Here is a 14,081-nt window from a genome sequence, read left to right as displayed (position 1 = left end):
GGGGCTCCAGGGACGGGAACACCACACAACAGATATACTTTGATTTACACATTCCATTACAACGAAGGAAAAAAAAGACACCATTCCAACTTTGTAACTGTGTTAACTGCAATATAAACCAAAGTCCCGAGTTTTGGTAGGTAACTAAAAAGAGGGTTATCACTTAGGTTATATAGCAAAAGTGTTGATGTATATTATATATAGTAGTATAAATAATAAAAAAGTATTATTTAAATTAGATCACAGTGCTGCGTTATGTGCATAACAGTGTTTGATATAGTATTCGAGCTGGGACCTACGACACGAAGGATTGAGCTGTCAACACTGGTTAAGTCACAATCAAGAGGGGACACGGAGTTCAGATGTGTTCTTTTGGTGGCAAAAAAAAAAAAAAAAAAATCCTGAAGATGAAAGAAAAATACTCCTCTACAGAAATATAAAAAAGAAAATGGCAACATCTGGGCAGCTGTGATCCACCAGAAAGAAACGAGTCCCAACCTGAATCAAGTTTAAAGGGAAAGAGAAGTCACATTGAGTTGAATCCAATCCCATGTGGAAAACCCTCCCGTGCAGGTCACTTGTACAGATTGATTCCTTCTCTGAGAGCTCTTGGATGAGAGGGTGGGGGCCCACAGGTGTGGAGTGTGGGGCAGGGGTCACTGAGATGGGGGGCTGGTAGCATTTGGGCCCCAGGACTGAGCTGGACAAAGGCCATCTGGAAGGTCTTCACCCTACAAAGCCCACAGCCCGAAGCTCCCCCGCCCCCCCCGGTGAGACGTGGTATTCACGACCGCGCTCAGCCAGGGCCAGACACCCGGTGCCTCTCCCAGGGAAAAACCCAGCTCTTGGGAGAAGCCTCCCACACAGTCCTTCTGAAAAACGCAGCCCCAAGACTAAAATCTGCCACAGCTGTTTTGGCCAGGGTTTTCTCCAACCATCGTCTGGATGTGGGGTGGGTTCACTTTAGTTTCAGATAGACAATTTGACCAAAGAACTCTTGAACACATGTGTGTGTGTATATATATACTGCTTAGAGAGGGGGGAGGGAAATAGGAGCTTAGGGTGTATCATAAGGCTGGGAAAATCGATGATGCAGACCCTTTCCACAAAGTACTAGGTAAAGATAAGAGACAACTGTAGTAGCATAAAAATAACTTTCTGCGCGTATAGCATTTAAGAAGAAAGAGCATAGTCTCCGTCTCTTAAACGTGTCCTAGGACTGACAACAAGTAAATGCGGATGTCACGGTGCGGACGAGTTCATGGTTGTTTCCCCAAAGCATCTTCAAATATTGCTATAGTTCCCCACTGCCCCCCCACCCCCCGCCCCACGTGAGTATGTGAGATACTGGAATGACACACGAAAACGCCGTTTCTCCCAGCAGGAGAAACCAAAGCAAAAACACCACACCCCTGGAACGGTGCTTAGGCGATTTTTGTCAAGACTAAATGAGTACACAGGGTAGTTTGGAAGCTAAAAGAACACCTGATGTTTGGGAAGAAATTCCAAGACTAGAGTGAATTACACTGGAGCAAAATATTCTTTCACAAATAGGCTTGTGCTTAAATTCTCTACTGCTCTTGGAGGAGGGGGTGACAGAGGGTGTCTTCTGCCCCCGGCTTGGCAAGGACATGGACAACCTCATTCCGCAATGAAGTCACTATGAACGGCCACAGACACATCGATACTTTTTTTTTTTTTTTCTCAACAATCGAAATACAAAGTTAAACACAATTGAGCCATTGTTTTGGTTATGCATAATGTGTATGCCTCCAAAAACAGAAGAAAAATAGAAAAAAGTACCCTCACTAAAGTTTCCCCTAGGTCTCCCAGCAGCTCCTGTGTTAGGGACTGCAGGAGACGCAGGAAATAACACTTAGAAAGCTGCCCGATGAGGTATTTATGCAAAAAGAGTGGTTCTGGAGTTAAGAACACACTTTTATAAGATATTTCTCTATTTCTCAAAGAGATCAGAAAAGTAAATCACACACATTGCATTTTATTATTTTCTAAAAGAGGCCTTTGCTCCTTTAGAAAAAAGGAAATGAGGGGAGACAGCCCACCGGTGGGGGTCGCCGTCGAAGGAACCCCCGCCAGAAAACAGTCCTGGATGTTTGTCTCTGCCTTTCGGGAGGGAAGTCTGGATTTGATCTGGGAGGGCTGGGTGGCTGAGGGGGGCTTGGTGAGGGGACACCGCCAAGTGCCGCCCGGATCCCGCAGCTGCGGATGGCTTTTGGGGTGTCAGACGTTGCTGTGGGGAGACGGAGGGTCCGGGGCGCTTCGAAAAGACATCCTTACCCCCATCTCTCCACGCCCAGCACAAGCGCGCTGGGCGCACTCAGGTTCAGTAATGAGTCTGACCTGCGCAGGGCTGTAGATCTTTTTTTCAGCTCAGCAGCAGCCCAGGGGAAGAGGACGCGCGGGTTAGCTTCTCCCGCCGTCCCGGCCGCTGGAGGTGCGGGCCGTGCCCGGGGCGGGCGGAGGGCTCCGCAACGCCCACCCCGCCTGTTTCAAAAAGGGCAAGATCACCCCAGTCCCCTCCTTCTCCCTCACCGTCTATCTTGAGAGCAGGTGTTTTTACGCTTTAAAATCCCCTTCCGTGTGGGCGGAAGATCACTCTTTCAAAGGTTCCTCTGATCTCCCTAACTCCTTTCTTTCAGGCAAAGGTAACAGGAGCTGCTTCCGGGCCGCGCGCCCTCACCTGGTGGTCTGAACGCCGCGCCACAACCTGGGTGGGCGTCGCTCCAGGTGGGCTCGAGCACCCGGGCGGCGGGGACGCCGGGAGCGGCGTCGGGGGCGTCTGCGGGCCGGGCCCTCCCGGGCCCGCGCACTCTCTCCGTCACGGGCACCCTAACTCACACCCTCATCCGATAAGGCCCAGGCGTGTTTCCCCTTCTCCTGGCGAATTTGCATAATCGTTCACTGCCTTTTCCCCTAGAAACCAAATCTCGGTCCTGGTTTTCTCAAGCCAGTGTCCCTTACTTCTCTTGATTCTATCATACACACTCACGACTCAGTTTGCCCTCAGATTATTGCGTCATGGTAAACATGCACAGACAGAGAGAAAGGACACACTTTTCAACAGAGAATCAGAGGGGCCGGGGGCTGAAGTGCAGACAAGGCAATCCAGAGCGCCGCCATCCAGGCCCTACCAGAACATGAAGAGATTTTTGTATTGCAGAGTAAGCTCCCCAACAGTCAGAATTTGTCCCTGAAGAAGGTTAAACCTTAAACACCTGCTTCAAAAAACCAAAACAAAATAATCGGAAAAAAGGAAAAGAAAAAAAACAAAAAAACAAAAAAGCGAAAAAAATTAAAGGAAAGGAAAGAAAAAAAAAAAAAAAAAGAAGAAAACCAAAAGAACCTCTAAGCCTAAGGGCTTAAAAATTAGAGGCATAGCCTTTTCTCTATTTTCTATATTTATATGAAAATAATTCATGCTTCATGCTAAATACATTATTTACCTTACAAGAACTTTGTTATTTTTGAATAAAAAAAAGTTTGTGTTTTTGTGATTTTTTTTTTTTTTTTTTTTTTTCAAAGGAATTCCATGCATTGTGGATCAGAAATTTCTGCTGGCTACACGGCTGAATGTGGAAATCATTTTGATTTTTGCAAAGATGAATACTGACTGACGTTAATTGCAAACTCCATTTTGAGGGCAGTATAGGAGTTTTGTTTTTCTTTTTTGCCATATTTTACTTTAGTTTGTCCATCAGTGTGCCTTTCATCTTTTAAAAATACACAATACTAATGGCAGGTCCGCAGCTTTTTGTTTTCACTTGGATCAAATGGTTTTGACAGACAGAAAAAGTTTTGTACCATTATTTCCTTAACAGCTATGGTAATTTCTTGGAACTTGATTCTCACTTGGGCAGTTAAGAAGACAGCTTGTTTTTTGCATCAGTTTTTTTTCTCCCCCCTTCCGTGTGTGTGGTGTGTGTGTGTGCACAGGTGCATATGAGCAGGACCAACCTTCAGGCTTATGGCTTGTGTAACCTGCTTTTCATTTAATACAGAACAGAATCCAATGATCAGCAACATCATTAAAAACTGACCCAGTTTCTTCTCATGAGTCACTGAGACCTGGTGAACAAGAGCGGTCCAGTGTTCGCCTGCGGAGATGCTACTGGGCTTCGTGGTTAAGAAGCACAGACGACTGGTGACCGCCCTGCTCCCACCTCACACTGCATGCTGGAGCCACACCAAGGCTTCTCCTGGCATCATCTGATGCCCCAGTGCCACGAGCCTGGGTCTGCTCCTAGGGGGACCAGGGGTCCTTCCGTCTCCTCAGTTGCCTTACGTGGGCTCACTCACTGACCCCAGCTGGGTGCACACCCTGACCTCTTAAACCTAAAGGTTGGGCCTGATCGACGGTGACCTTGCACACGTGCCTTCTAGCGCTGGGTGTGTGTCCCCGCGGCATTCCCGCTGCGTCCCTGTGGATTCAGCCGCGGGATTCTGAGACAAGCTGGAGGAAGCAATGGTCATTTTGGCTTTTTCGGTTTTGTCTTCAGGTAATGAAAAGCTTTTGTAAAACGGCTGAGTGTCAATATGAGTTCTATGGCTTCAATCTCCTTTCAACATAAAATTCTTAAGGGTCCAAAACCAAGGGGGGGGGGCAAATTAAAAAAAAAAAGGAAAGAAAAGAAAGAAAACCAAACCAAAGGAAAAAGAAAAAAAGAATAAATTGCTGATATTGCCACAAATCATTAGAAATCTCCTGACATGCTGAAACCAAATGGCCGTAAGTTCAAAACAAATCAGTGACTTGTTTCTGTTAATTTTTCGCGGTTTCCTTTTGCTCCTTCTGCCCCTTTGCCGTCCGATTGGTGATGTTGTTCAGGCAGGACCGGATGCCCGCCAGGTGCAGGAGCGAGCCCGCCGCCTCCTTCATCTCCTCGTCGTCGCTCTCGGGGGGCTTCTCCGTGCGTCTCTTTTTGAGGGGCAGCGTGTCGCTGGGCACCTTCCGCGCCTTGGCCCGCGGGCGGCCGCTTCTTGTGCGCGGGGCCGCCGTCGCCCGGGGCCTCCCGGGGGCCGCGCGGCCGGCCGTCCTCCTCCGGCTCGCTGTGGCTCTCGCGGCTGGGGCAGCTGCCCTCGCTGCCCTCCGGGCCCCCCTTGGCGGCGACCTCGTCGGGCTCGTCGGCCGAGGAGGACGAGGCGCAGTCGCTGGCGGGCGAGGCGCTGCGGGCGGCGGCGGCCTTGGCGCTGCTGTAGGTGTGGTCCTCCTTGGGGTCCCCGCTGACCACCGGGGAGCCGCACGCCGGCTCGCTCTCAGTCCGCAGGCGGCAGCCGGGGAGGCCGTTCCTGCAGGGCGGGGACGAGAGAGGACACCGTTAAACCCCCTGGAGCAGCCCCCCGGCAGCCCCCCGAGCTCTCGGAGCAGATGCAGGGACACCGGCCAGCGGTCTGCCAACAGGAGCCTCTGCCCTGAGGCTGAGGCCCGAAATCCCTGCTGACCTCCCGCCGTGGACACGATCACTCCATTCGAGCGGCTGAGGCGTCAAAGCAACGCTCTCTTGCTGTGACGGCGGTGGAAGCACAATCTCTCCTGATAAACTGTAAGAAACAAGCTGTGCTGGGTTTCACGTGCCCGCCAGTGCGCGGCAGAGACACCACCGGGCGACGCTGGCTGGGTCCTTCTGAGGAAAAAAGCCTGCTCTCCTCTAAGACAGCGCCAGGAGACTTTGTCAGCCGGCTAAACCTGGTATTCAGGGAAAAAGAGGCGCCTGCCCTGGGTGACAGCTCCTCGCTGCCACGGCCCCTCCCTCATCCACTCACGCCACCCCTCATGTGGATGCGCGGCCTTAGGGTGGGGGTCCCCGGGGGAGACAGCCCAGGCGGCATGAGATCCAGACACTCACAAGGATGCTCACAGATGATCAGAGAAGCAAGTCATGGTTACACAGACGCAACACAACAAGCTACCCTCTACTAAACTGACCACCTGCCAGGCGCCTTGCTGTATCTGCAGAGAAGATCGCATTCAACTCTAAAGTGGTTCTGTTAGCATCCTTATTCTATAGATGCTACAGGTGAGGTCTGGGCAAGTTTGGTGATTTACTTAAAGCCACACAGCTCATCAGAAGAGCAGGAATGGGAAGCAAAGCCTGACTTTCGAGCTCTCAGCTACACCACCAGACCGACTCTTGCTCTTTTCTGATTTGCCCTGTAACCAGATCACCTATGCGTTCCCACCACAACTCAAGAGGACTGTCACACCTCCGAGTATGTCGTCATGCCCGTATGTCCGAGCAGGGGACGGACCTCCCTTGGCTTTCTTTTTGGCAAAAGGGACACAGTATCTGCACCCCGTGCCCCACCCCGCTTCACGGGGCTGTGCAATGTGGGTGATGCCGGCCACTGTCTGGACCAGCGAGGACCGTGATGCGTCCGTGGAGTTCGGCCACACGCTGTGTGGACAGCCGTGGATCCTGTCTGCCCGGCGCACAGGAGGGGCCGGCAGTGAGGCGATCGGGGAGGAACACTCATGGAGGGGGGTCACTTACAGCTGCAGGGGGCAGAGAGAGGGCACGGAGGCCTGTGGGGGACACGGCGTCTGGCTGTGGGTGTGGGGGCTGGGGGCTCTGGGCGGGGTGGGGGGAACTTTCTGCTGCACCACACTGGCCCCCTTTCCCACTGGCTCGCCCACCAATGAAAACATTTCTACATATTGGGATTGTGGATACCCCTGTCCCAACTGCCCCAACTGTCAGCACCCCGAACTCCCTCCATGGCCAGCACTTCTCACCATCATCACGGACTGTGTGATGGTTCCCGTGAGAGGGTCAGCCGCACAAGGCAGGGCCCGGCCCCGGGGATGTTCTCAGGGCCTAGCTTGGTGCCAGGCAGGGAGAGGACCCCCGCAGGAGACACTGAGCGAGCGCTGGAGCAGGCAGCCTGGGGAGTGTCCACCAGCGTGCCGGAGCGGGTGGGATTGTGCGGCAGAGACCAGGTGGTCTGGGGAGTGTCCACCAGCGTGCTGGAGCAGGTGGGATTGTGCGGCAGAGAGCAGGCGGTCTGGGGGGCCTTCCTGGACACTCCCTGAGGAGGTGGCCCCGGGGAAGGACAGTGTGGTGCTGTGGAGAGGGAGAGGATTCTGGGAGCAAAAGAGTCAAGGAAAAGGCAAGCAGTGTGAAAGACGAACTCTCCATGAGTCCAGGCGAGAGGCATACGTGCTGCTCCCTGTGCTTCTCCTCCTCCTTTCCCACAGGCTAACCCTTCTTTTAAGTAAAAAGTCTGGGGTGTTGGGTAGAGACAGGGAGAAACACACCAGAAAGAAAGCAGGTGCTGCCTTTCACTTCCGTCCATACAAGAGCGGGGGTTCTGAACCTGAGAGCTTCTTTCTCTCTCCTTCTTTCAAGGACATAAATAAGCCTAAGCCATAATGGAAAAGAATATCAAAAAGAAGACTGTGTATATATATCTATGTTTGTATAGGGCTTCCCAGGTAGCTCAGTGGTAAAGAATATGCCTGCTGTGCAGGGGACCCAGGCTCCCTGGTTCAGGAAGATTCTCTGGAGAAGGGAATAGCAACCCACTCCAGTATTCTGGCCTGGTGGGATACAGTCCATGGGGTCGCAAAGCTTTGGACAGGACTGAAGCAACTGAACACAGATATGTGTGTAAATGAATCCCTTTGCTATACAGCAGTAATCAACACGGGAGAAGGCGACGGCACCCCACCCCAGCACTCCTGCCTGGAGAATCCCAGGGACGAGGGAGCCTGGTGGGCTGCAGTCGCTGGGGTCGTAAAGAGTCAGACACGACTGAATAGCTTCACTTTCACGCACTGGAGAAGGAAATGGCAACCCACTCCAGTGTTCTTGCCTGAAGAATCCCAGGGATGGGGGAGCCTGCTGGGCTGCCATCTATGGGGTCGCACAGAGTCGGACATGACTGAAGCAACTTAGCAGCAGTAATTAACACAGCACTGTAAATCAAATATACTTTAAAAAAGAACAAGATATACGCAAGCGCGAGAGCAGCGCACTGAGACCTTCTTAAAGGCATCACAGGAAGTGAAGGAAAAGAAACAAGCAAATCACTTCCCAAGCCTGTGAATTCGAGGCGGTGTGGGGCAGGGTCTCTGCTTCCACGGAAAACACACTGCACTCCAAGCACGGTCCCAAGATCCATGCCCTGCAACCCCAGCCCCACTCCACCGCCTCGCAGACAGACAGACAGAACAAACTCAGGGAACCCTGTGACTGGTTCAGGGCAACCCTGCTGGCCCTCAAAGATGGCCCAAACAGGAGACTGCAGTGTATCCCCGGCCTCCCCGGGAAGGAAGCTTCCTGTGACGGAGACGGGAAACCAGCACATTGACGATACCTTTGGATAAAAACGGGCACGCAGAGAGAACTTCAGGGAGTTAGAGTTAAAATATAAATGCATCTTTCTCTCACGTGATACAGTTAGCTTTCTCTGAGATTTTACGACGGGCTCATAATCCATAAATTACACACACACTCAGCAGGAAGCGACAAGCTCCTTCAAATATTAATCACTCGAAGCAGCGCTGTTCATGGTGCGGGCAGGCCGGCTGCACTGACCGGTGTCAGACACCTCCTGCTGCAGGGTCCGTCATTGCAGGACGCCAGCTACTTTACAAAGAAACCAGGCAGGCTGAACATATTACGTTGGAGGAGGAAGAACTTCCAACCGCTTCCTCAAATACCGTTCATCAAAATCAACATGGGGTATGTCTGAAGCGCCTGCCATTTTTAGCTTCGTTTTCTAAGGAACGATACTCACGACGATCCTGTTAGCATAAATTAAAGCCACCTGACTTCACTGGGACCCCACAGAACCATGTGTTACTCATCTCAAATAAAAACCTGGTATTAATCCTCTTGTCAAATCGGTGGGAAACACTCAACATGCAAGTTGAGAAATCACATTAGTTCAGGGTGAGAACGAGCACCCCTCGCCACCCACAGGTTCAGGGACGGCTTTTGGTCAGACACGGCCATTTTGCTGGTTTTGGACTTGCTCACGATTTGTTCCGTTACCACAGCACCTCCGCGTGTCGTCACCGACCCTTCCGCCTGTGCACTAGGGTTCCCTCTGGAGCTGATGGCTTTCAACTGGAGGGGAGCATGTGTGGCGAAGTCGTCCTTCTTAGGGGTTTACTTGAGAACTCCAGTCTTTTGCCAAGTGTGAAGAGAAGCAGGTGGGGTTAAGAGGATTATAGGAGCAGTGCTTGCTGTGCAGTGCTTTTGTCCAAAACGGACCACAGGTAGGAAGACACAGAGGACGAGAGCTGACCAGGCGCTTCCGTTCCCAGCTGGTGGCAGAAAGACATTCGGAAGGCTTCTTCCAACTGCCATACAAAAGACCCCAGGGGAAGGACAGCGATGTGTTTTTAGTCATTTGCTGGATTCCTTGGCAAATAAGGGGAATCTTGGAGATCCATGGAAATGCACACAGACCAAAAGAACCTCACACACACACACAGATGAAAATCTTACAAAAAAAGACAAAATCTGAAAAGTGAGCAGCAGGCATGTAAGGAAGGCAGGGCTTTGTGGAGCAAATGCCGCCTCCAGCTCTGGGCCAGGAGCCCAAACCTGGGGGGAGGGTGCTGCAGGGGGAAGGACTCGGGCAGCTCCCGGGTTACTGTGGCCCCTCGGGGGGTTAAAGCGCCCTCGGACGCATTGCTCCCCAGGCTCCCAGCACAAGTTCACAAAGCAAAACCTCTCCTGAAGACAGCAACCCACCCCAAGGCCGTCAGGATGCCTGCATATCAGGCTGAATCATAGGAGCTTATAACCTAAAATCACCAAATAGCCCGCTGCTGCTGCTGCCAAGTCGCTTCAGTCGTGTCCAACTCTGTGCGACCCCATGGACTGCAGCCCACCAGGCTCCCCCGTCCCTAGGATTCTCCGGGCAAGAGCACTGGAGTGGGCTGCCATAAACAGCCCGCTAGGAAAGTAGAAATGTAAAAACGCCACGTAAAACGCGGGACCCTTGAATGATGAGGCCTTCGGTGAGATCCTGGGGAATTGGCGCAGACAGTGGCATAAAGGCCAGCCTGACCTCAGCTCCAGATGGAACTGCAAGCAAGAGCCTCCCTTGAGAGTTTTAAGCCACGAGTCTGAAGTCTTGTGGGCGTGAGGCCAGAATTCTACCGTGTGGACCAACAGACCCCAAGCTACATTCAGTTTAAAGTGCCCGGTGGTGCCCACTAGAGGAGAACACAACCCTTCTTGGAAGAACATACTTCAAACGCAGTCCACAAAGAACTCGCACAGATAAGACTTTAAAGAACACAGGTTCACAATTAAAAGAAAAAAAATAATTAAATACAAAAGAAATAAGCTACTGTACAAGAAAACAGAAAAAAAAAAAAAACCCCATAGAATCTGAACTGTAAAGTCTGAAAATACTGCAACAATTAGACAAAGAATATAATGTATGTACCAAAAAAACAAAAATTAAAGAGGGAATTGGCAAATATTACAAACACTGGATTACTAAAACCAAGCGGACTTGATTTGGGGATGCCTCAAACAGAATTTCCAGAGCTGAAAAATATAATTCCTGAAATTAAAAAACTCAATGCAATTGAATTGTGGAAAACAAACAAATAAAAAATTAAGTCAATTGAAAGATGGATCTAAAGACATTATAGGAACTGCAGCGGAGAGAGATAAGAGATGGGAAACATGGAAGAGAGGCTGGGCAATGCAGAATACAACAAGAGCATCCAACCAAACGCAACTGGAGGTCCAGAGTGAAGGAGAAATGCAGAAGAACCAATCCCACAGCAGGAAATGGCTGCGGATTTCCTGTTACGAACGTTACCAATCTTCAGACTCAGAAAGCCAACAAGTCCCATGGAGGATACAAAGAAATGCACACCTAGATAGATTAAGTCATCACAGACATCTCTCTCTCTCTCACACACACACACACACACACACACACACACAGGCTGTGGAGTACGAGAAAGGAGACACAGCACTTAAGGAAGAGGAGTAGTTAAGATAAACCAGTGACTCAGATGAGGTAGAACAGTAATGTCAAAACGAGAGAGAAAAAGTAGCTGTCCAACTACAATACTATCGTCTGGGAACGACGGCCCAGCGAGAGGCTGAAGGCAAAAGAAGAGGGTGGCAGAGGATGAGATGGTTAGACAGCATCACCGACTCCATGGACATGAACTTGAGCAAACCCCGGGAGACAGTGAAGGACAGGGAAGCCCTCTGTGCGTCACTCAGTCCACGGGGTCGCAGAGCTGGACATGACTTAGCAACTGAATGACAGCAAGAAAGAAGGCAAAATAAAAATATTTTCAGACAAAAAGTCAAGACTTTGATTAAAAGCAGATACTCAGTGATAGGACCTTCTTAAGAGCATTTTTCAGGAAAAAAAGAGAAAACAGACTTACGGTTAGCAAAGGGGGAAGGCTGGGACTAAACCCACATGCGTCTGTCTATATATAAAATGGAGACCCGACAAGGACCTCCTGTGGAGCACAGGGAACGCACTCAGGACTCTGTGTTAGTGACAGCCTACACGGGGAAGACTGAAGGAGCACGGGCGCAAGCGCTGGGTGACTGAATCGTTTGCTGCACACCGGAAACTAGCACAGCACCGCAGATCCACTATGTACCCACATAAAACAGAAGTGGAATAAAAGCCAGACGCAAGAAAGGTCTCAGACGCAAGAGAAAAAAAAGTGCTAAGCAAAGGAAATGGACTCAAGTAGCGACCCTTGGTGGCACCAAGCTGTCCCCTGGTGTCTGGGGGGGTTTTGGCTCCAGGTCCCCACAGATATCAAAATCTCAAGTCCCTTTTACAAAATGGTACAGTATGTGCTTAAAACCTAGGCAGGCCCTGCAATGCATTTCACATCACCCCAGGATCACGTACGGTGCCGAGTACAACGTGCAGATGCGCGCCATGCCAACAACTGCCAGTGCACAGGGCAAGGAAGCCTTGATTTTTGGAACTTTCTGGAATTCTTTTTATTTCCTAATATTTTCTATCAGCAGTCGATTGAATCCATGGACGCAGAACCTATGGATATGGAGGGCCAACGATAATAGCTGACTTAAAGAAACTGAAATACGAAATAGAGCTCAAGTCCCAGACATTTAAATGCAGCATGTTATTTCGGAGGTGGAGAGAACAGAAGTTGAAGTATCCCAGAGGCCTTGACTGAGCAGGAGGTTAACGATACTGATTAACTGTCCATTTTAAAATATTCATGCTAAAAGTTCTAGGATCAACACTGAAAGAACAGAAAGTTCTATATAACTTATAAACCATTGGGGCGGCCGGGAGGAATGACAAGTAGAAAAATCGTGGTCAATTTAAAACAATGTTAGTGGGCTTCCCTGGAGCTCAGTGGTGAAGAATCTGCCCGCCAATGCAGGAGACATGGGTTTGATCCCTGGTCCAGGAGACCCCACGTGCCTTGGAGCAGCTAAGCCCGTGGGCCACAGATACTGGGCCTGTGCAGAGCCTACAATCTGCAGCAAGAGAAGACACAGCAGCGAGAAGCCTGTGTGTGCAGCGAGAGAGCCGCCCTGCTCTCAACACCCAGACAAAGCCTGCAGCAGTGAGCACACAGCAAGGCCAAAAGCAGGTATAGCAACGAAAACAAAACAGAGTCAGAAAGGAATCTGGGAGGTGGGGGCAAAGAAAGTTTGCAAAAAAGGCTAACTGAGATGGTAGAAACAAGTCCACATATATCATTTAAAATAGGCTAGTATCTCCATTGAAAGGTGAAGATCATTAACGCAGACTTTAAAAGAAAAAGTCATATGCCATTTATAAGAGATGACCCTAAAACATAAGGACTAAGAAAGGTTAAAAGTAAAAGGAGGAAAACCATGGTGCCATGCTGATGCAGCTGTATTAAACCAGACACGATAGATTCTAAGGCAAAAATCGTTACTATAGATGAAGACAGTGATGAAATAGTCAGAAAGGTTCAATTCACCAGGAATATATAACTGTTCTAAACTTGGAGACCTCCAATAAGATTGCTTCAAAATACACCCAAATTGGAAGAGCTGCAGGAAGAAATGGTCAAACCCACATCTCTCCCCCTTCTCGCCCAGACACGGCTCACATGTAGATTTGAACTAGTGGATATACAGAACATGTGCTCACAACAGACCAGGTATGTGACTTAGAAGCACACACAAAATATTTATAATAGAAGACAGTATACACTAGGAGACCACACAGCAAGTCTCCACAGACTTCAAATAGCAGTATCTTACAGATGGATTTCCTGAGCACAGTGCATTGTAATTAATAAGTAATGATGAAGAGGTAACTAAAACCAAAAATAAGCAAAAACCACCTCCTCATAGGTTTGAAAATTTAAAAACACACTTCTAAAAACACCTATGGCTGAAAGAAGAAAGCAAGATGAAAATTAGTAAAGACTTGGAACTTGTAACAATAATGAAAACAAAAGGCACCAAAATGTATGGCTACAACTAAGCAGCAGTTTGAAGGAAAGTATAACCTTGAAGTTCTATATAAAAGAATCAAAGTGTAAAATAAAAGTATCCAGATCACCACAACAAGAAAGAATAAACCCAAAGAAAGAAAATTAAAAGAAAAGCTAGCAGAAATTAATGATATGGAGAAGAGATACAAAATAGAGGTAATTATAATAATTAATTACATTATTTATAATATATTACATGATAATATAAAGTTGATTATCCAAAGTTGATTCTTCTAGAGAAAAAACACTATTTGTGTTAAGGTTAAGCAAAAAGAGAAGTAATAAAATGAAATAAGACGTTAAAGGGATGCAACTGCAAGACACTGAGAAGATGACAGATATTATAAATAACTTTATGCCCCATTTTTGAAAGCAGGTGATATGGACAAATCCCTACAGTTACCCAAATGAATTTAAAAAGAAATGAAAAATAAGTTATACTATAAGAATTAAAGAAATTCACTCAATAGTTAAAAATCATCCCACAAATAAAACACCAGCTCTGCAGTGTTTTGCAAGTAAGTTCCGCCAAACATTAAGCAACAGATTAATTTCAATCTTACCTAAACTCAGGGAATCTAGGAGTGAATACTCTTTAATGCAT

At 48.8% G+C, this 14,081-nt stretch overlaps 1 protein-coding gene across 1 annotated transcript in view; it reads right to left on the bottom strand.

Annotated features, from left to right (window-relative positions):
• Nucleotides 1-380: 380 nt before the first annotated feature.
• Nucleotides 381-14,081, bottom strand: part of FOXN3 (forkhead box N3) — a 256,783-nt gene continuing 243,082 nt past the window's right edge. The window contains 2 exon segments of the mRNA XM_070378381.1: nt 381-4,990; nt 4,992-5,307. Coding sequence (XP_070234482.1) covers nt 4,781-4,990; nt 4,992-5,307 — 526 coding nt within the window. The 3' untranslated portion in view covers nt 381-4,780.

The sequence above is a fragment of the Bos mutus genome, chromosome 10 (genome assembly GCF_027580195.1).
Source record: "Bos mutus isolate GX-2022 chromosome 10, NWIPB_WYAK_1.1, whole genome shotgun sequence".
NCBI lineage: Eukaryota > Metazoa > Chordata > Mammalia > Artiodactyla > Bovidae > Bos > Bos mutus.
Note: the sequence above shows the minus strand (reverse complement) of the source record. Positions and strands in the feature narration are given on the sequence as shown.